The 22,817-nt window shown below is 41.9% G+C and overlaps 1 protein-coding gene across 6 annotated transcripts; it reads left to right on the top strand.

Annotated features, from left to right (window-relative positions):
* Nucleotides 1-2,477: 2,477 nt before the first annotated feature.
* nacc1a (nucleus accumbens associated 1, BEN and BTB (POZ) domain containing a) lies at nucleotides 2,478-21,903 on the top strand. 6 transcript variants are annotated; one of them, XM_080044479.1, is made up of 8 exons: nucleotides 2,478-2,577; nucleotides 7,094-7,252; nucleotides 9,665-9,934; nucleotides 10,745-11,357; nucleotides 13,084-13,254; nucleotides 15,609-15,714; nucleotides 15,910-16,007; nucleotides 17,398-21,903. In XM_080044479.1, the coding sequence occupies exons 2-8, from the start codon at nucleotides 7,127-7,129 to the stop codon at nucleotides 17,706-17,708; spliced, it is 1,695 nt and encodes a 564-aa protein (XP_079900605.1). In that variant the 5' UTR covers nucleotides 2,478-2,577; nucleotides 7,094-7,126; the 3' UTR covers nucleotides 17,709-21,903. The 6 variants fall into 6 exon arrangements, with proteins under 6 accessions (XP_079900605.1, XP_079900601.1, XP_079900606.1 ...); XM_080044475.1 differs by having other exon boundaries at nucleotides 10,745-11,372; XM_080044480.1 differs by having other exon boundaries at nucleotides 2,542-2,577; nucleotides 7,098-7,252.
* The last annotated feature ends 914 nt before the right edge of the window (nucleotides 21,904-22,817 follow it).

Below are 22,817 nucleotides of genomic sequence, written 5' to 3'. Positions count from 1 at the left end.
TAGTGTGACTAGCACACGGTGACAAAAGACCTCAACTCCTCAACGAACACATAAGAGCAGTCTCCTCTACTTTGGGAAATTGATGAGCTTTTGGAGGCTATTTTCTTCCATTGTACTTTTTTCAGGTGTCAAGTACATGATGCAGATATGGGAGTGAAATGTTTTTTTTTATTAGCATTTGTTTAACCATTTACACAATGATTTGAACCCGGATCACAGTACAGGTTCAGACTACTCAGTTAAACTGCCAAGCAATCATTGGTAAAGCTTACAAAGTTGTTATCTTCTCAAATAGTGCTGCAGAGGTGTTGTTGAATTGCCTGTTATTATCCTCAAGGTGGTGGTACAATGACTGCCTATTTCTTGTTCTACTTCTGTTTATCTCACATGGACATTGTCAGGGTTTAATGGCTCTGCCCCAATGCATACCTTTTTTTTGTGTGTGTTTGATATTGACATCATATTATGCTAATGTAGTCATCATACAAAAAAGGAATGCAATGTTTTGGTCTAGATAATTAATAGCCTAATAATTGAATCAGTTTATCTGGGAGGTAGTCCGAAATAAACTGATCATGTCACGTTCACGTCAATGCACATTGTGTATTGAGTTTATTTTAAAACATTTGGAAATGAGGCTGCCCTCAGTTGCCCATGCACTGTGTATAGCCTATTTCAGCCTCGTCTGTGCGAAAAGATAGCTGGACAACATACAGTAGTTCTTCTGCTTTGTTTAAATGCATTCATTATATTACAGAAAAATATGTCCCGTAAAAGATAAAGAGCTCCAAGCCCTCCATAATATTTTGTTTTAAATTAATATTTTTATGGAAAATCCATGTGCCTTTCTTCAATAGCTTCTATTTCATCCAACACAGTGTCTCCACATTATTTGTTCACACAACATTTCTCAGATTTAGCTTCTTATTTTTTCCGTCAAAGTGCACCAGATTCATAGCCTGGCATTCCCAGACCTGCCACTAGGCGCTGGCAAATTAAATTTGCTGCGCTTGTTGGTCTGGACACGCTCCGTTGAAGCTTTATCAAGAAGACCAGAAATCTGGCTATGGTTTCAATTGGTTCTATCTAATATGGGCGCGCCAGAGCCCTTTATATGGTACTCTGGGGAGGACGTAACCGGATGACGACAGTGACGTGCATGCAACGTCGAAGATGGCTGCGGATATGTTGTGTGAGTTTAAGACTGCTTTGGCCTCGACCCTTAACGATTTGGAAGACGGCACTCAAATCTTTCATTAGCTAGTAAGTGGAATGTTCTGTTTTGCCGACCGACAATGGCAAACGTTTAATTTAACAGTTTAACAGCTGTTCGCTAAACGAAAGGGGCTTACGTCACCTTGTGCATCGCTCTGATTGGTTTTAGTGCTATCCAACTGTGTGCAGTGGCATTTGAAATGCACCAGTAGGAGCCGCCCCTTGAGTTGGAAATTACTATTGATCGTGGCCAGACCCTCTATCGTTCAAGATATCAGGGTCTGGATTTCCAGGCTACCAGATTCATGTATTTCACTTTAAAAACTTAGAAAAAATCTCACGGGGGGCCATACCCCCGGACTGCGCTAGGAGAGTCGGGATCTCGGCTGTCGGTATTTTCATCCAGCTGGACATTGGAGGCACTAGTGGAAAACACTGGGTGTGTGGATAACATTTAGCAAGTGGCAATAATTTGGGCAGTGCTACGATTGGAGAGGGGCCCCCTAATCATATTCCGCTTAGGGCCCCATGAAGGCTTGGGCCGGATCTGTACCTACGTGACCGTCACAGCACAGGCACTTCCTGGGTTTCTTTAAGTAGGCTATATGTATTTGATTCTTATATGACATAGGCCTACAGTGTAAAAATATAGATGACAACATGATGAATGAAGAGGTGAAGCCTAGCCATACAGCGTGCACACTATATGGTGCACACGTATGGCTCTGTTCTAGGCCAATCGTTTGCCCCTAATAACATGCTTTGTGAATATCAGTTTGCATGCAGGTGTGTGTAGATATGACAGTTGTCAATGCACCCTGTATCTTGCACATAATAAGGTTTAGTTTGTTTACAGCCAACAAGGGCGCGGCTATTCCAACTTAATGTGTGCACCGGGCTTTGTTAATAGCCACTTGCTTCAATCTGTATCAGCTACTCCCAAATATTATGTATTTACAGGCCTACCCATTTCATTTGATGAATAATTGGTATGGGCACGGGATCATTATGAATATGATTACATTGATTAGTAGCCTATCTGATATGAGTTCATGATACGATGAATGTGCCGTTGGATAGGCTACCCCCCCCCCCCCCCCATCCCTTCCAAAAAAAAGAAGCGCGTCATGCTCGTCTTCCTCCGCTCCTGCTCCTGCTCCTGCTCCGTGCAATCAGTGACTCTGTGTTCCTCCGCCATCCCCTGGGATACTGTACCGCCCTCGATGGCTCTGCTATCGGACTCTCGCTCACACTGACTGAATGGCTGCCCGGAGGAGCGAGGAAAAGCGGGGAGAAAGAGCGCGTCTCCTCCTATGAACAGACGCTGGCTTTGCGTCGGATATACTTCTCCCGAGCGAAGGGGTGAGTTTCTCGTCAGGGGCCGCTGTATGTAGCCTATACTCTACGTGTGTGTGTGAGGCAGACCGGGGTCGTCTGAGGATCCACCGGCGACTAGCAGAGAGGGAGGGAGGGAGCGGATTGGGGCCACCGGTGTCCTTACCACGGCCGAGCAGACACGGGACACTTAAAAGTTTTGGGATACGTCTGCGATTTAGGGGATGGGTGGCGCCAGCCAGGTTGGCACAGTCCAAAACTTTATTCAGCCCTTTAGAAAAACCGAATAGGCCTACCCTAACATCAGCGTTGAGTGCAATGGTGGTGAAATGGTGAATATCACGTAGATCCTCGCTAAATTATCCTTTAATGCGAAGGCAGTCAGTTTGTCTTTCTTTTCCATCTCTTTTTTTTAGCACGGCAGCTCAGATTGCGAGCTGTAAAGAATTGTGCCTTGTTGTGCTCCCCCCTCCGCCCCCCCCGCTCCGTGCCGCACTGGTTCCGTCTGGCTCGCCCTCAGCTGCTGCGTGTCCTGGGATGACCTGTTGATGTCGGTAGAATGGAGAATGGCAGGGGGAGCGATTTCCCCCATCACCGAAATATTTAAATAAGTAACATTTTGGGGCTTGACAAAAAACCGGCGTCGCAGTATACAAACACCTCGTCCGCCGCAGGCAGTAAGTGTAATTGTTCATTTGTATTTCTAAAGCGTGGACTGTCTATCGCGGAAATGCTTGACATTGTGCAGCTGGGGGCTGGCTGTGCAGAGCTGGCATTGAGGTGGATGGTGCGGCGGGCCCCGGACGAACCCAAAATAATTAACAGTGCTGTTAGCTTAGCCATTAGCCACCTCTTTAAAGGCCCGTTGCGGATGGGAGAGGGCATCAAACATTTCAGCGCTAGTCAGCCACAAGGGGAAAGGGAAAGGGTGACAATATATGGCCGCTTTTTCTTGCTGATGATCATGGTGTGGATTAATAAAGTTGAATGCCATTTGACGGCGCGTAAACAGTTCAAGACATCGTCGCCCTGTAGCCGGGCACCACCGGGGCTTGCTGCCATCCTAGTGTCGCCCCCCCAGCCTCTCTACCGGCTCCGGTGCCAGCCGACAGTGGAGCATTCCCGGTGGGTAGACTGGCACACGCGCGGTGTTCAAGAACTCGTTATCTTTTACGGGCATTACCCGGCATCGTTTACCTTTGAAGCACAGTGGGAAAACAACACGTTGCCTTAAGTGATATAGAGTTACGAAGTGTAGAAGCTTTTGATGGCTGTGTGTTGTTACTCGCTATTCACCGTCTCCTTAAGATGAACCACACAATGTGTGTGTGTGTTTGTGTCTGTGTGTGGCCTATGTATTTGTCTTGACTTGATAGGAGGAGTAGCAGCACAGCCATGCAGACATGGGCATATGAGAACCAGGAAATGCCTATAGAGGGAATGCATTGTGTGTGCCAGCTGCACCAATGACTCCACAGTAATCACCCACATAGCAGTGAAAAAAAAAAGCCACCAAAGCCCGTGCTGCTTTCAATCAGATAAACTGTAAAGTAGACGGATGCATTTGGAGCCTATATTTACAGCTGTCTCATCATCATAACATTTAGCCCTTTTAATGCAGGCGAAACCTTCTTAACGGTCTTTAGTATGTTGGTAGTATGTTTGACCTACTTTCCCTCACCAGGCTGGTTGTTATGAGATCTGATAAGCCACAGGACGAGCTGGGGTGAAATTAATTTGTTCACATCACTGCGCTCTATATATCTAATGGAATAAGGACCTGAGATGATCCCACTCATCTCTGCAGGCCTCAGTGCCCCTCCTTGGTGCATAAAGACACACATGCACACACTAATGCACACACACACACACACACACACACACACACACACACACACACACACACACACACACACACACACACACACACACACACACACACACACACACACAGGTCACATTCTCTCTCTCTGTGCAAACACGCCCCGCTCTCAGCCCCAGTGCGTGTGTCTTCATGTGCACGCATGTGTGCTTACTGCAGCTCGCCAAACTGTAAACAAGCAGTATTGTCTAATGTCTGTGTGTGACTCAGTGTGCCTTTTGTGGGTTTGTTTGAGTTTGTGTGTGTGTGTGCGCGCATCTGTGTTTTAGTATGAGGGAGAGGGAGCCTGAGTGAGACCGAGACAAAGAGAGCATTTCTCTTTTACCCCGGAGCTTGGCTAGATCCCAAATGGAAGGCTTTGGATATGATGGGGCGGCTCACTCTGGCCCTCATCACTCAAAGTTGGTTGTATGCCTCTCACAGGGTGGCCTTCAATCACTTTGCTCTCACTCTTATCAGAAATTTGTCGGTGTTATGTAGCCTATGTCTCTAAATGTGTGTTCATGCGGCACTTTAAAGTTGTATAAGAATCCGTGTCAAGCCTTTTTTGTAGCCTGGTTATGATGCATGCACACTAAAGTGTTCTACAGGCCTGTGTACTCATCTGAGTGCATACGTGAAATACACGTATGACTGGTATTCTGCTCTAAGTAAAGGTTTTATGGTCAACGGAATGCTGCGTGGGCTTATCAATGGAGCCGTTTTATTGCTAGCAGTTACATTGGAGGTTATATAGGGAGTTGTTGTAGCGACAGAGCAGAGGACATACAACAATCAATGCCTAATACATGTGATGTCACGACTGGTATGCAAAGTAGATCACTACCGAATTACAAGTTCTAAAAGATAAGAGAAGATATGGAGGGATATGAAGACACTGTCTGCCGATAGCATGTCGAAGAGTACAAAGCTATTTTTCGAGAATCAAGCAGTAACATAGTCTGCACACACATGAGTTCATATTCTCAGTATAGGCTCACCTATTTAATCGAATATTTTCTGCCATCCTCAAGACGGGTGCAGGGCAAAGGGGGTATGTTTGCCTTTTGAATGTTTAGAGAAGTGAATGGAAACATGCTAGGTGGTGTTTGTTTAGGACACACAGACACACTTTTGCACATAGAATAACAGCACATGACCCAGTTATCTAAGGACACCACCAGGATTTTATAGCTTATTGAAGACGGAAAATAAAAAGGCTTTTTACTAGTGAGCCTGCTCCTGCGGCAGTAACAGCGTCTGCGAAAGACTTAAGCCACGTATAGATTAATGCAATGTAGCTTTATCCACGGAGCCAAAACTTTGTTTCAAATATCAACCTTCCTGTGAGCCTTCCAAAAGCCTTCAGTGGGACTGTGTGAAGAAATATTTGTGGCCTGTGTCAGTTGGATATGCCAAAGGGATATCATTCTTATTCAGGGCTACTTTCTTTCGGGGAATAGAGTCATTTCACTGTGAATAATCTGGCCCGGTAGTAATAAAAAAATAAAATCGACTTTTGTTAGGTTTAATGTATGATTGGTATTACATTGAAAGTCAGCCATTTTAATTGTGTCCATTAATGTAGAGGTCTTACATTCCTCAGCAGTTTTGTTTTAGGTCTGTCTCTCCCAGAGTCTTCTCTGTCTTTTGCCATAGCCTTGTTATATTGCACCTCCTCCTCCTCCTCTTCACATTGCCTGCTGATATCCTCCTCACACCAAAGAAACAGCACAGGATGAAAAAGTTTTTTGTCATTGTTGTGAAATGGGTCCGCCCAAAGTAACCATGTGGCTGGGGATGAAGCATGAAATGGCAAACACAGGGTAATAGATGAATCCCTATATGAGTTCATCTTATATATATATACATATATTAATCTCTCATAGCCAGTGCGAGTTGACCTTACCTAGCTGTTCAGCTGTTGGCTGTTGCATTTGTTGGGGTACAAAAAAGGTTCCCCTCAATGTTACTGTATTAACTGAAAGTTTCCTGGCTTTTTTTACCAACTTTTTTCTTGGATGGAGATTTGAATGTGCCCCTGTTAAATGACACTATATATGGTTGCTCAAATAAAACAAGTACACTGTGTAAAACCAACACTTCAATCCAAACCCTGTTGTTGAGTAATGTGTACGACACCACATTTTGACCCAAGGCATAAACGGCCTGATGGCTCCAAGTGAAGTTTAAGTTAAAGGTGCACTATGTAACTTTGGGTGTGTCAGAGAAGGGAAAATATTCTCAGTTATATTTTCATAACTGAATAAACAAACTGTCCTCACAGGAAAATTTGATCCCTGTAACACTGTTTGAAGTTAGAAAGCAACCTTAAAAGTTACTGTTTCACTGTTGTTGTTTAGAGCAGCCAGGCCCACAGTTTTATTCTTGATCAGGTGCCTCAAAATATTTAGATTTATGGTGATACAATTATTCAATCCTAAGAATTACATGTAGAGTAAATATATTTTGTGAATTTACTGCAGGCTCTGCAAATGTAAACAAATCGCCTCTGAATATGCATAGTGCACCTTAAGCTGAATAATCCGTGTTACACAGAGTTTGTGCGTGGTGGTGGATGGAGGACAACGTTCGTCACCTATTATAATGATGTCTTCTCCTCTTTGTCTCTCATGCTTTTGGTTTCATTCTTTCTTTCTTTTCTTTCTCACTCTTTCCCAGCAAGAACCCTTTGGTGGTGTGCGTAGGCGCACCATGGCCCAGACCCTCCAGATGGCGATCCCCAACTTTGGCAACAATGTCTTAGAGTGTCTGAATGAGCAGCGGCTGCAGGGCCTCTACTGCGACGTCTCCGTGGTGGTCAAGGGCCATGCCTTCAAGGTACTGATGATGAGCAAGCAACTCAGTGTTGTTTTCGTAGTGAAGATAACACTTAATTTGAAAGTCAATGCTATAATAAGAGACGTAAGGCCTTGGCTATAAGCAATTTGTCCTGTGGCTCCGTCCGTGGCAGCCACGACGCATGGAGGATTGACGCTTCAATTCTTAAAAAGAAGTGCTGTTTACTGAAAGGTGGACAGATGTAACTCTTTTTACAAAAAATGCATTTGTTGCTGCTTGAATGCGTCCTGCAAGCTGGGATGGTGCACTTTCATACAGTTTAGTTTTTTCTCCACTGTTGGCTAAAATATTTTGCTAAATTCTTCCTCTTTAGCTAAAGGATTGGTTTGGTTCTATCACCTTTTATAGTTTTGTCCTGTAACATCTTTTGAACCACACAGTAATAAGTGAGATGCCAATGCGACAGAATGGCTTTCTCTCCAAGAACATTCAACACAGTATTTTATTATTTCTTTTATATAATTCATTCTCATTAAAGACCTAGTCAATATTATGGATGTGCAGTAATTCCATACTGATTCAAATCACCAATGCTGTCTATAAGTGTAATATCTTATTCTTATTTAATTAGTTAATAAATTATGTATTACATATTTTATGAAGTAAGCAAGATAATGATGCATCAAACAAGGTTTAGTTTTAGTTTTGGTACCAAAACTCAATCAGTATGTTTTGCAAATGTGATTTGTTCCTGCCTTAAATAAATCATTGTAATAAGCCCCTTTTACACAGCCAGTGAAAGCCGGGAATATGCCGAAATTTCGGCCCTCCGCCCTGCTGTATAAATGCGACCGTTGCGGAACGAGGGAAGAAAGGTGCGAGAGATTGTTCCGGGAATTTTACTACCTCGGGGGGTAGTAAGATTCCCGACACAATCAGTTCCGCCTCTCTGTATAAATGCGGCCAGCTTGTTGTTGCGGAACAGGGGGGCGTTTGACGTTCCATAGCCTACGTTCTAAACATGCGACCATGTTAGCAGTTGAAGGACGTGTGTTTAACATTAACCACGGCGGCCTGATGTCCCGTAAAAATCACCAAATAAAAGGAACGGCGTATAATCTAGCTGGTCATAAGGTCCGCTGCTCAATCCAAACCCCCACGCTTCATTTTGCAGAGTGTATGAGTCTATTTCTGCCCAGGGGAAGTTGTACAATGGGAAAGCTAGGCTAAGCTAGGCTAGGCTAAGCTAGGCTGCGACCGGATCGCCGCCGCTATTATTATCCTAAGTCTGAGCGTATATCCACACTTTATTTCTGTCTACAGTAATGTGACTTCACACACTGTGTGTATGTGTATGTGGATGTCTGATTGGCAGTTTGCTGCCCTTACAAAGAGACTCGCTCACAGCCAACCTGTCACACACACACACACACACACACACACACACAGACACACAGACACAGACACAGAGGTGAAGCAGTGAGCAGGGGAGTGATTTTTGTCAGTTTGGTTAACAGTCCCAGAGATGTTGGACTCAGGGCGTAGCGAGATCAACCGGCACATCACGGGGACAGTAAAATACGGCCCTCTTACTGCAAGATCCAGCACTTCTGCTCTCAATTCACCGGCCAGTGTTGTTGTTGTAAAGCAGCTGACCGGCGCGGTGTTGTAATACATGTTTTTTTTTTTTTAATGTTTACGTCACACCTGACGCTGTTTACAAGCACCTCTTTCATTCCGGAGCGCTGTGTAAAAGGGGCTACTGATGCGCCAGCAGGCCGGCGTTGCTTGGTTCTGTGTAAATAACACAGAAGCAAGCAAGGACGGCATATTGGAGTGATGTTGTTCCGTCAATATGCCGCAATCTCTGTGTAAAAGGGGCTATAGTTTATGAGAATGTCCTGTGACCCTGTTTTAATGTCAGGGAAGTCCACATGAGGTCATTCACCACAAGTCCACTAGTCTGAAGGTCAGACCTTAGTTGTCTCATCGCCTGAACATCTTTGGTTTGATGTCATTAGCAAAACCCAGAGCAAGACACTATATTCAGAAATTCTGCCTCTGCTTTTGAATCATTAAAGTAGCTACCAGGAACTTTTCAAAATATTTCTGAAAAAGTCAACATTTGTATCTTATGATCATGCATTACATGTAACAGCAAACAAGACCATAAGTGCAAAGAATGCTGACTTATACAGCTTTTCCTTAATGCCTTTGTGATGGGTATGCTCACTCAGGAACACCAGCTGGAGTTGTAAAAACACTACCGCTTTTGTCCAAAGGAGCCGCTAGAAATACCGTAAACTGAAAGTTCCTTGTTGCCACTTTAAGCAAGAGTTATAGCGTAAATACCTAAAACTAAAATGTTCCATTTCAACCAGATCAACCCTACTCTACTACCACTAAAAGAGTTCTAGTTTGACACTTTCCCTATCTGCTTTTCTTTCCTAGGCCCATCGAGCCGTGCTGGCTGCCAGCAGTTCTTATTTCCGGGACCTTTTCAGCAGCAACAATAGTGGAGGTGGCGGCGGCAATGAGACGAGCCCAACGGTAGTGGAGCTCCCGTCAGCTGTGCAGCCCCAGAGCTTCCAGCAGATTTTGGCTTTCTGCTACACAGGCCGCCTTAGCATGACGGTGGGCGACCAGTTTCTCCTCATGTACACCGCTGGCTTCCTGCAGATCCAACAGATCATGGAAAAAGGCACAGAATTCTTCCTTAAGGTAAGGTTCAACTGGGTTTGTGGAAGTAAAATGATATTTGTGATGATGGTTATAGATTGGGGCTGCGCAATATGACCAAAATCTCATAACCCGATATACAGAAGGTCATTTCATTTCCTCATAATTATACATATAGCATATTTTCTGTAAGTTAGATGAATAAATATGTGATATTAAATGTTCTTACTGATTTATGATTATTTTGTCCTTTTATTTAAAGTATTTGTGAACATTTTCAATCTTGTAACAAAATAGAAAATACTAATATAAAAAAGTTTAAAAGAAAGCACTTTTCAACTGTATAAGCAAACCAAAATAAATACATATACAATTGGTATATATGAAACCAAATGAAACATTTTCCAGTTTCAACTAGAGCAGCAATACAACACTCACATTTACTATAATGTGAAGATAAAATAAATATAGGCCTAACACGCAAAGCGTCAACCAAATGACAAAAAGGAGTTAAAAAATAAACGATATTGCATAAAATTAAACAAAATGCTTTTTCTTATTTTTGTTCAGAAGATCTAGCGTCATATCGCACAGCCCTATTGTATAAAAGCGAGGGGGGGGGGGGGGGTCACAGAATCATTTGGTATCAGTAACTGAAAACCATGACTGTTCATACCAAATGTGAATTGAATCTGGCCATTGCTGATTGTTGAGATGTTTGACTGTTTGGGACGGTGAGACGGACCTCCTTCCGTCTCACCTAGAAACCATTCTAGCAAAAAACTTTTTTTCCGTACATCAGTTTTTCTCCTTGTCTGCTGACACCAAGTGGACGTTTACATTTACTTGTAGGTGTCCTCCCCGAGCTGTGACTCCCAGGGTCTCCACGCTGAGGAGGCCCCTCCCTCTGAGCCCCAGAGCCCCGTCACACAGACTGCAGCCCGGCCCGCCTCCTGCGTCACACCCCTCTCCCTGGTATCGCGAGTCAAGACAGAGCAGCAGCAGCAGCAGCCTGAGGCCACAGCCGCCCCTCACTCGGTGGTCTGCACCCCCGTGGCCAAGCGCCTGTGGGAGGGAGGCAGCAGTCGAGACGGAGGGGGCTCTGGAGGGGGAGGAGGCGGGGCCAGGAAAGCGGCGCGGTATTCCCAGGAGGCATTGCGGGGCAGTGCCATCCAGAGCCCCGCGGCCCTGGGCCTGGCCATGGGGATGGGCGCCAACGCCACCAGCCTGGCGGGCATGGTGGCGGGCGGCGGCAGCAACACCAACGGGAGCTCGGCAGCAGCAGGTCTGGGCATGTCGGAGGGAGCCAGCCCCGGCACCCTGAGCACCTACACCAGCGACTCGCCCATCAGCTACCACGACGACGAAGAGGAAGAAGAGGGGGCGGACGAATGTGCCGAAGAGCAGTACAGGCAAATCTGCAACATGTACACCATGTACAGCATGCTCAACATGGGAGCTGCAGGTAATGGACATAAAAGTACGTGCTTGGGTTTTTTACCTGCTTATAGCTTTAGGCAAAATATCACTTTTGCCTTTTCCTTCTATCATTTCCTATTATATGCTTGTTTTTTATTTTTAGGGCTGCACGATTCTTGGTTAAATGTGAATCACATTTTTTTATTTATTTTTTAAAACCCCTGTTAACACAAATCCATAAAATCCTTCTAACTTTGTAATTTGGGGAGATAGTTTCATGATAGTAGGCATCTGAAAAGAGTTGTGTATATTTATCAATCAGAATTAAAGATATTGATATTAGAATTTGATGAACTTTGCAGAAATTCAGTTAAGATGAGGCTGGCTGTGATCTGGTTCTTATTACACGATAAGTATTTTGAACCAATCACGGCAGTTCTCTGCCGAACGTTCTATAAAAACAATTGCTGGCTAGTAGACCGGTTGATTAGGCCATGCCCACACAGTCCTGTAAAAAAAAATGTAAACTAAGTTTTATAATATGTTATTTTTGTAAAATCTTATTAAAAGCTTATGATATTTAATATCATATATTGATTTTTTACTATTTTAGACACGGTTCAAAGATTTGCTTACTTCAGGCACATTCGCTCCGAGCCAACAACAGTTAAGAAGCCTTCAATATGGGGATAAGATTCAAAAACCGACGGGTGTATCCGTTAATGAGGAATTAGTCGCGGTAATTATTCACGGACACGAGTGAGCATTACGCGGTTGGATATAGGCCTACAACTATCTGCTTTGTCATACAATTTAAATACATATAAATAACTCACCAATCATTTTATATTTTCTGCTGCCCTTCTTATTTTAAATGGTGACTTATGCTATTTTTTTTGTTACAACTACAGCCCATGCTTTTTTTCTCCCCATCGCAGACCTACTCGATCGGTTTAAATTGTGGCCCGTCTATTTAATTACTTTCAGTGAGGAAAATGTGTTTTAAACTTGTGGAAAAAAATCCTTAATATCATATGGCAACTGTGACTGTTTGACATAAGCATTGAGCGCTTTATTGCGGTCAACCGTTGTTCTGTAGACAGATGCGTTGCGTTCTAAAAATAGAAAAAAGTTTAACGAGGAATCGATTGATCCTCGAGGAATGCAAGCGATCACATGAGTAGCGAAAACACTCTTGTCCATCCCTAGTAGCTACTATTGCACTAAATGACACTTAAGTATGTTATGCAAATATGCAACTTGTTTGTTGAAATGTTAATAAATGGGAGCTTCCTCAAGCAGCCATCTCTTTCCCGACAATCCCCTCTGTGCACGAACTCTTACATATGGTAATTAAACATTATAACACCTGCGGCTTATAGTCCAGTGCGGCTTATAGTGCGGAAAATACGGTAAGTGCTGGACTTACCGGTAAAAGTAATCAAAGGTTTTGGTGAGGAACACAAACCTACAGGATCAAAATCTTGGGGCTTCAACGAGTGACAAGTTACAAGTAGCAAGTTACATTATGTATTATATATATTGTTCCCGAATAAAGAAGTCAGCATGCAGGGCAATATGTGCAAGTGAATCAGCATTAACTAGTAATAAGATTGTATGAATCAAGATGGTATATTAATATTTTTTAGATTAATTGTGCAGCTATATAATTGAATAGTCATCTGACATATGTTTTGTTTAGCAGACTCTATTTCCTCTGCGTACAATAGATGCAGTTTTATTTCTAACCTTGCGTCTTTGTGTTTCTCCAGCTACTGGCGAGCGTGTGGAGGCTCTACCAGACCACACAGAGACCCGGGGTCGGATGCGAGGCAGAGACCTCACATGCCTCCCAGCAGAACTCATTGCTCAGATAGGCAACCGCTGTCATCCCAAACTGTACGAGGAAGGAGACCCTGCTGAGAAACTAGAGTTAGTCTCAGGTATGTTTGTATGTATGGGGGTTGAGAGAAGAAGGACACTTTACTAGAGACAGAATTGAATTGGTGACGCACTGGTAAACTGCACAGAATTTTTTATTTTATTTTAATTTTTATTTAATTATTTCAGGACAATGCACATTGATAAACATAGTCATTCCAACATGTAAATGTGCCAGATTGTAGCCCAGGGGCTAATTTCCATCTGTTGTCCATAGGCAGGTGGATGTTACAGTAAAAGCAATACAAAAGATATACAATAAATACATAACATGAATAGTTTTACAGTATGTATCCCGAGGCCTTAACACTAGAACCGCCACGGGGTCAATTTGACCCGTGGCGGTTTTTCAACTGCCCATAACTATACTTTTACGAAATATTGAAGCCCCCAACTCTTTGACTTTTCCTAAAATTGTGTTGTGATGCTCTCCCTATGGTTAAATAAAGTCACAATTAAACTGGATTAAAAAAACAGGCATTTATACCTAGAACCGCCACACTGGGTCAATTTGACCCGCACAGGAAAATGAAATATTTTCGAGCAGGTTGCTAGGCAACGGCATTGTTTGGGGTCCGCGATCTGACAACTGTACGTGCAGTCATTCATAGACACTTACAATAAATTAGAGATGAAGATACATACCTAACAACATTAGAATTACTAAGTGAAATGAGTGATGCCAGTCTGATAGCGAGAGATCAGAACTGAGCGCTGTCTTCCACACACCGCGGCTCGCAGCTCAACTGACAGACAGCTGAGTGCTGTCTGTGAGCCGGACAGAGAGCGACGGAGGGATCCTCCGCCTCAAAACATGTCAACGTGGGGAAAAATGAATGAATAATCAATTAGAGCTTACCTAAAAATAAGTTTGCCATGTTACTGTTTATTGTATTTAGGATTTTAGCTCATTTGGGCGCTGTTTTGACCTTCTGTTTTCACTACTATACTTGCGATATTATATCTACTTTCAGTTTCATTACTGAGTCGCCACGAAACGTGATTAGTGTTCTTAAAGATACTTAGATTATAAAACAAGAGGTCCAAAACACAGATGATTATTAAACAAACTAATTTATGACTTTATACCACACTAGAAATGCACGGGTCAATTTGACCCGCCTGGCGGTTCTAGGTATAAATAGAATGCTGGCGGTTCTAGTGTTAAAGGTGGCGACCAATGATTCTGGAGAACGCTTGTTGACAAAATCACTTTTTGTCAAATTCAGTAAATATCTCCTCACGTTCCGCTACCTGGTTGGTACTGTGTGTTTGTGCTGAACAAAACCCAGTGTTAATACACAGCCCTAGGATCTTTAAACTGGAATGTAAAAAAAAAAAAGAAGGGGGCCAACCGTAGCTAGCAACATATCAGTTTACAGAGCATAGGCTGTTTATTAACACTGGATTTTCTTTCAGCGCGCACACAGTAAGTACAGGTAGCAAGTTGTGAGGAGAAATTCACTCATTTTGACAAAATAAAAATTTACAACAAGCTTGCTCCAGAATTGCTAACTTTTAAATCATTTAGAAGATACAGTTTATATATAATTACAGTATAATCGAAAAGAGAGATGTATTGTAAGCTGTTTCAGGGGATCTATACAGGACAAGGCAAATGGAAATTATACTGTTTGTATGCATATATTTAGACAAAGCTGTCCTCGAATCACCCGGCTTAGCGTTGGTATGCGGAGCATGCGGCTGTGTTGCACACTTGACTCAGAGTGTGCACATTGTGTTTATGTCAAGGACATCCTGCGACAATGTCTGTTACATTACTGGCCGGGTTACATACCTTTCAATGTAATTCATGAGTGTGACTGAGAGAGACGTGAATATAGCAAAGAAAGGGAATGATGTTATCATACGCCCAGCTAGAATTGTAGGGTAATTTAATGTAAAAATTGTAAAGGGGAAAAACCCAACAAGACAAGAATTGTATTGTATTGTGCATAGCATACAAAGACGAAAAGGAATACACTTGTACACCGTTATGAAACTTGTGGCACAGATTTTACATGGAGCAATACAATCATAAAAGGCATGAAAAACTCAAAAAAGCAAACAAAACAAAAGCAAAACTATGACATATAACAATAGCAGAGCGTCCTCACTCCCCACCTACAGCTGAACCGTTTGATATGAATCAGAGTTGCCACCAGACAAACACAAAACTATATTCCAGTTATTCAAAGATTAAGATCCTGACTATATGAACCACAGAATCTGAATGTAAGTAGGTCAGTCATGTTATTAAGTGAGGGAGAAAAATGTGTCATAAGTGGGATTGAAGAAGACGTTTGGTGGTTCGATTGTTTGTTGAAGTTCTTTTTGCGTGTGCGTTCTCCTGTAGGTACTTCTGTGTATATATCACGAGCCCAGCTAATGAACTGTCACGTGAGCGCGGGGACCAGACACAAGGTGCTGCTGAGGAGGCTGCTGGCTGCCTTCTTTGACAGGTGTGTCCCTTTTTGTCTGTGTGCCTAAGTATGGGTCTATTTCTGAAAGTGTTTCATGTTTAAGTTGGCGAAAGCTGAGTTTTAATATAGAAATTAATGTATTTTTTTTCTTTTCATCTGCCGGCATTAAAGTGATAAAAACAAACTATTTTTGTTCTCCTCTTGAATCTCATTTTCTTCTTTCCATTGTATCAGGAATACTTTGGCCAACAGCTGTGGGACAGGCATCCGCTCGTCCACCAACGACCCGAGCCGCAAGCCCCTGGACAACAGAGTTCTGCATGCGGTCAAATGTGAGCACAAATGTGTTTATTTTTGTCCGTGGTTATTTTGCCCACAAACATGCAAGGCACTTGGGCAGAGAGATAGAGCGGAATGCATTGGGATTGCATTATATAGTATGTTTGTAATGTATTGAATGACCGGCTGTTAAATGTCTCACTTAATTTGACGGTGAAACATGTCAGGCTACTTTTCGATCAAAAGTGCCAATGGGAGATCATTTGCTCATACCGACTCATGGTTAGCATAAGGTAATGACTAACAGTGACCACTAGATAGCAACATACACTGTCAAACTGAATGTCAAGCCCTAAATTACTATAGTGTGTGTATAAACCCTGGTGCTCATGTGTCCATACATTTTTGAAAAACATTAAAGGTACACTTTGCAGTTTCAGGGGAGGGGGATTTGTTTACATTTACAGAGCCTGCAGTTAGTTAAAACAACACATTTTCTCTATGGAATTCTTATTATTGAATAACTATAATTTTATAAATAATTATAATCATAATAGATCAAAACAAAATGATATTGAGGAACCCGGAACCAAATGTAACACTAGAATATGTTTGTAAACAAACCTGTGGGCCCTGGTCCTGTAAACAATGACAGTGAAACAGTAACTTTTCAGCTAGCTTTCTAACTCGAAACCGTGTTCCAGGGATCCAATTTTCCTGTGAAGAAAGTTTGTTTATTCAATAACATGAATATACCCTACATAGTGTACACTCCTAAGACACACCCAAAGTTACATAGTGCGCCTTTAAACAGAAAGCATGTATAACTCAGTGAAGTTATTATTATTATACATGCACTTTGTAAGAAGTGAAGTTTTAGGATTAAGTGCTTAATTAATTAGCATCAAACAAAACAAATGGTTTTAACACACAACCTAGGCTCTGTTTTATATACTATCTATGGAATTATCTCTTTTGCTGCCGTCAGCCTGCTGTCTAGCTGACATTCCTTCCCCGTGTGATCCCCGCTCATGTTGCTCTGTTTGAGTTGTCTGTCCCTGTGCCCCGGCCGTTTAACGTCATAGATAGATGTGTATGTAATCTCGTACCAATGCACACAAACCTCACCTCAAAAGCGAAGCCATTTTATAAAGTATTATTTGTGTTTCGTTTGTGTTTTTAAACGTATGTACAGTCTGGTTAAAAGTGAAAGTGAACTGTTGGCTATGCGCCCCCTACGATTTTCATTGATACTGCTCCGTTCTGTCCGTTTGGTACGCATCCGCAAGCTTGCAGGATACGTGCAGAAATACGGACGAAATGTACGCAGAGTACGGACAGAAGGCTCCGTCCGTATCCGTATGCGTATCTAACGTAGAGCATAAATGAGCCTTTATTGTCCACGGCACAAGGTGCAATTTCTTTTTTTTTTCTTTTTTCTAGTTTACTGTCAGAACTTTGCCACCAGCTTCAAGGAGAGCGAGATGAATGCCATCGCCGCCGACATGTGCACCAACGCCCGCCGCGTGGTGCGCAAGAGCTGGATCCCCAAGCTGAAGCTGCTGATGGCCGAGAGCGACGCCTACACCGCCTTCCTGCCCGACGGCGTCAAGATGGAGGACGAGGGGCTGGGGGCGGAGCCGGCCTTTGACCCCGCCTCCCTGGAGGCTGCCAGCGGCGCAGGCATGGAGTCAGGCGGCTCCTCAGGTGAATCACTACCGGGTGTGGGCGGGGACGGAGGACCGTTATTTTGAAAAGAAAAGAAAACAAAACAAAAACAATCGTGCCCTGGTTGAAAAATTTGGAGACACGCATACCAGTATCCTTTCCTACTCCCCCAAGTTCTGCTTGCCTCCTCCTCACTCTTTGGCCCACGCTGATCTCTCACATCTGACTGTCTATATTACACTGCTAAAAGGGGTCAACAACAGTTGTTGTTACCCTGATGTAACAAGGACATGAAAACTTTTTTTATTTTTTGCTTTATGACTGACTGAACAATGGAGTTGGTGGAGGAAAGGGACATGAGAGTAAGAGTTAAGTTTAAGTTTTCTCTTAACTGCCCCTCTGCCTCTCCCTTTTGTCTTTTTAAGGTGTGTACACGCATATACACTGTTGCATAATAAATACATTCCCTGAAATGCAGGTGGTGGTGGTGGCGAGCTGAAAGGGGAAAAGAAAATGGCTGGATGGATGGACAGGCTAGGAGTAGAGGTGGCGAGTAGAATGAATGTAACAGTACGCGTCGGTGGCATTTCACTCTATGCAAGCCAGACGACTTGTGTCCCAGCCTCAGAAAAAATTAACTAAATTTGAAAATAGATCCTATGATATATAAATTAATTAACACTACCTGTTTTCCCCTCCCTTTGCACCTGCCACTCGTCACCCTGCAAGTATTTCTTTCCACACCGCGCATCACCCCTCTTGAGACTAGAGAATCTCACCCGAGTGTTTCACTGTGCAGTGTCTTATAGAACTATATCATACTTATGTTTTCTAAATTTTTTCTCCGTCTACAAACTGAAAAGTGTTCCAGAGAGAAGGAGAGAGCTTTTTACTGATATGATTGTAAAAGAAAATGTAAGGGTAACAGGTCAAAGATGGTCATATTTTTAGAGGACAAATTATATTTATACAAGTACCCATGCCTTGAATGGTGTGAGCGAAGAGAGTGAAGGGATTGTTTTAGAATCTCGATCTTCATGTTTTATTGAAAGAGGTCTTGTCAAATAAGGAAAAGTGCTATTTTTGCAAAGAAAATGATTAAAATAAAGTAGTCTCATCATAGGACCCTTAGTCATTTATTTTTTATCATTATTTGACAGTGAAGAGAGATGGAATGAGCAGTTGAACTGCTAGATTTTGAAGCATTTCATCTTCCGTTCAGTAGCTTAAAAAGAATAATGAGACTGATTCAGCTGGGTTGACTGTTGTCTATGATAAACATTTCTGGTTGGGTTGTGAACTTGCAACGTCTGCCTCCTTCCATACAGCAGTGGCCCACAATTTCTTGAAAATGACTTGTTGAAATATACAGGTTGTATTGGTTAGACAACTCATTCTTTTTATTCTTTGCACTGAAATAATTGAAAGGAAGAAAAAAAAATCTCCAGACATGTTTGTGCAAATGCAAAAGTCAAAGAGAAATCATTATGGAAAGTTGAAAAAATGCCTTTTTTAATTGAAATCAATGAGCAGAAGCCTAGTAGAAACAGTGGTGACATGAGGAGGCACTATATTGCTTGAAGCAAAAAGATGTTATGGTACTACTATCCGTGTGTATGTGTGCTTGTGAAACAGTTACTGGGTAAAGAAGGAGAGTCTCTATTGTGTGGCTGTGACTGTTGGTAAGTAGTATATTCATGTATCTTAATGCACCACCTCTTTAATTTTGCACCTTCCATGAGAGGTAGAGTGGAGGTTCCTGCACCTTAATGAGAAGAACCAGTGGTTCATGCACCTTTTTTGAGAAATGTTGTGTAGCAACTGAACCCCCGCCCACCCCCCCCCATGTCTGCCTTTTGTTTGTTGTGTAGAATTGGCACAACCCCCCGACTGTAAATAATCAAAAAGACTGTTGAGTTGACTCCCAAGTGTTCTTCCTTTCGTTTTGCTGGATGCATCTGATTTTGAAACGTCGACAACTGATATTTTTTTTTTTTTATGTGAAAGTTTGTGTTTGCTAGAAGCTTTTTGAATGCATGTTGACCTATACATATATATACTGTAGATCACAGGTCAGTACCAGGGATTCAATATCCCTGTTGCAGGTGGATATAAGTGAAAGTGGTCTGGGTGCGATTTTGTGTTTTTTTTTTCTTTTTTGCCATTTCTAAAAAAAAAAAAAAATAGTTCTATTTTTCTGAAGACAGGTACAGTGTAACAACCAGGAAGGAATGGATGATTCTTATTCATGACAGTTAAGTCAATCTTATTGAAGAAGAAGAAGAAAATAGCTAGAGGCACAATAGCTACAGCTAAACCTATTTTAATTATAGATTTCATGATTAAAGATTACAGTATAAGGATGAGTTTACTTAAATGGTTTGGCCTGAGGGATATATGGACAGAACAATAAATGCAGTACCTTGTAAGTATTCCGTTAAGGGTAATAACAACAAAACCTCAGTACGCTTTGCATTTGTCTGTAGATGCCACATGAGCACCACCCCCCTCCCCACCCACACTTACAGTACCTCTCTCCAGTATCTTTTGAAGACTGTTGTGCTTCCTGTGCCTCACGCAGCTGGTGTCATGTTTCCCCAAGTCTCCACAAGTGTATTCATGTGTTTCAGAAGAGAGAGAGAGAGAGAGAGAGAGAGAGAGACACACACACAGAGCAGTGGCTTTATGTGGTTAAACCTGAATAAAAAATTGAATGTCATGTTCAAGTTGCCTAGTGACTATTTACTGAGCCAAGTTCACAAAAGTTCAAATTACGCCTATGTCCTGTTTTCGCCGCAACATTTTCAAATTATGACAGTCATTAAAAGTTAGACTTTGCCAGGTGTTTTCAACCGCATCTCTTGAAAGGCATGCTGTGATATCACATGATGTTACACATAAAACCTCAAAGGTTTTTCAAAATAAAATTCACCATAATACCAAATTCTTAGGTAAATATTATTTTTCCACTGTTTAATGACCATGATCAATTGGTGTCCATTCAACACGATCTTTGGGTTTTTGGAGGGAGTTTTTGGGACATTCAATCTAGCAATGAAATTGAATCATATGTCATTTAGCATAATGTCAAGGACACCTGTCAATGTGCCTACCTAAATAAATAAAACCAGGCACAATATATAGCCAAATTACTGTTCAAATGTCTGAATTTAGGATTGTTGTAGAAGGACTGTTATTGATTGTGTTCTTCACATAGGTCTAATTACCGTTGAAAAAAACTATGAGTTTCCCCAAGAAACCCCCCCCCCAAAAAAACTGTAAACACCCTCAAGAAACTGAGGAGTGAAACAGTAAGGGCTTAAATTAGTTGTCCTACTGTAACAATGTTACACAGTGACCCTACAGCATGGTTTGTACTCCATTGTGAGTCACACTTACCAGAGCTGAAATGGGAGGCATCATTGGTCTGCTTTGACAAAACAGCTGCCTTTTGTCCCAAATACAGAAATGTCCAACATGCAACATTGACCCAGTCCTAATGAGCATAGCTTACCAACCCTGGTTCAGGGTGTATCTTGCGGTTTGTAAAGTCAAAATAACTGTGGCAAGGGGGTTTTACCCATCAGCTTTCAGGTCAAACTCTCATAAATGTTAAGCTCTCTGGTGTCCAAAAAGTCCCTCACTCACAACCTACTTGCACATTGCTTCATCTGCAGTAGGCGCATGAGTGTGGTGGTTGTGTTTGTGTATTTGTGTGCTATTGAGAATAAAGCTCTCGATTCTCAAGTGCATTCTCGCGCTTTTTGACCCCCCACCCTCCCCCCGTATGTTCTGAACAAAATTCTAATGTCTGTACCTTTCCACATACGTGTTTACACTTCACAAAAACATGTCAACCTACACACTTGAATGGAGGGAAGGTGTGGCACAGCATGGGGAACCTTTTGTCACTAAACAGTACTTATATAAATATGATTATACACATGTACAGATCAATACTGTATATTATATATAGACGCACACATAGAGGTCAGGTTGACTATTGTGCACTCGCAGCATGAGGTATATATTTACCCAGAAAACAGCGCTTCTTCACAACCCGTGCAGTAATTGGTCTACCCATGTCTTTGCCCCTGCTCCTTGCCCTCTGTATCCCTGTAGTGCCAGTGGACACCCTGTACTGCTCATCCTATTCTTTCTGTGTTCCAAGTGCCAATAACTTTGTGAAAGCCCTGTAACTGTGACCCAACATTATAAAAAAAGGTAATTGCACATTAACAACTGTAAAATAAATAAATGCAAATCATAGAGAAAATGTCAACATGGATTACATAATGAATATCTTAATAAAAGATTTGTAACAATTTATCTCCGACTGATTTTTAATTGTTATTTTTTTGTAATACAAACCTCCCACATTTTGATGAGATGTGAACTGCCATAATAACGACATTGTTATCAATTAACTACAACTTCACTTTCACGGTTTATGGTCATTGGGGTACTTTTCATGAAGTTCATTTGTAGTGCTATTTTAATCGATCAACTGAAACCAGATTGGTTAAATATAAAAAGGTACCATTGGGTAAGAGAAAACGTGCTAAAAAAACAACTACATTTAACAGTGGAATTTGTTTTCATTTATATCCTCATAATGAATGTACATAAATGGCTACATTTGGAGGTCAGTTTTCAATTAGTGCTTTTCACTTTAAACAGGTTTAATGTAATGTACTGTGAATAAGCAAGTTTCACAAACATACAGATAAAAAGTGCATGCTTATGACCTGGAATGCTCCCCTTCATGCACACCTCAGTACTCACACCTGGCAGAGGCTGTCATGTATGACCAATTTTCGTTCATGCTTTACTAACATATCATCCCACACAGTTGTTTCTTCCTTCATTTGGCTATGGTTTTGCTTTCATACTTTGTACACTACTTTACATACTTGGAATGAAAGCTGCCTCATGATGTTTCATATCCTATATACAAAAATGTATATGTATGTATGCAACAAACATCAACGTTGTATAAAGATTGTAAAATAGGGCTTTATACTGGCTCAAAAGAACACATTTATTTTATGTATCTAGAACTTTGATTTTACCTTCCTTCAACTTGAAGACCTGTTGTGAAATAATAAGTATATACGGTATAGTAAGTAATTAATCATTTATCTCGTCACAGTACCGTCATCACCAAGAAACCTAAGGTGATTATATTGACTTGA

This window comes from Ammodytes marinus (genome assembly GCF_949987685.1).
Source record: "Ammodytes marinus genome assembly, chromosome: 16".
In the NCBI taxonomy this organism is placed as follows: Eukaryota; Metazoa; Chordata; class Actinopteri; order Uranoscopiformes; family Ammodytidae; genus Ammodytes; species Ammodytes marinus.
Note: the sequence above shows the minus strand (reverse complement) of the source record. Positions and strands in the feature narration are given on the sequence as shown.

Coding starts and splice junctions, on each gene's coding strand:
- nacc1a (XM_080044475.1), top strand. CDS start 7,127: ATGGCCCAGACCCTCCAGATGGCGATCCCCAACTTTGGCAACAATGTC. Junction 11,373..13,083: donor TGCAGGTAATGGACATAAAA/GTACGTGCTTGG, acceptor GTGTTTCTCCAG/CTACTGGCGAGCGTGTGGAG. Junction 13,255..15,608: donor GAAACTAGAGTTAGTCTCAG/GTATGTTTGTAT, acceptor GTTCTCCTGTAG/GTACTTCTGTGTATATATCA.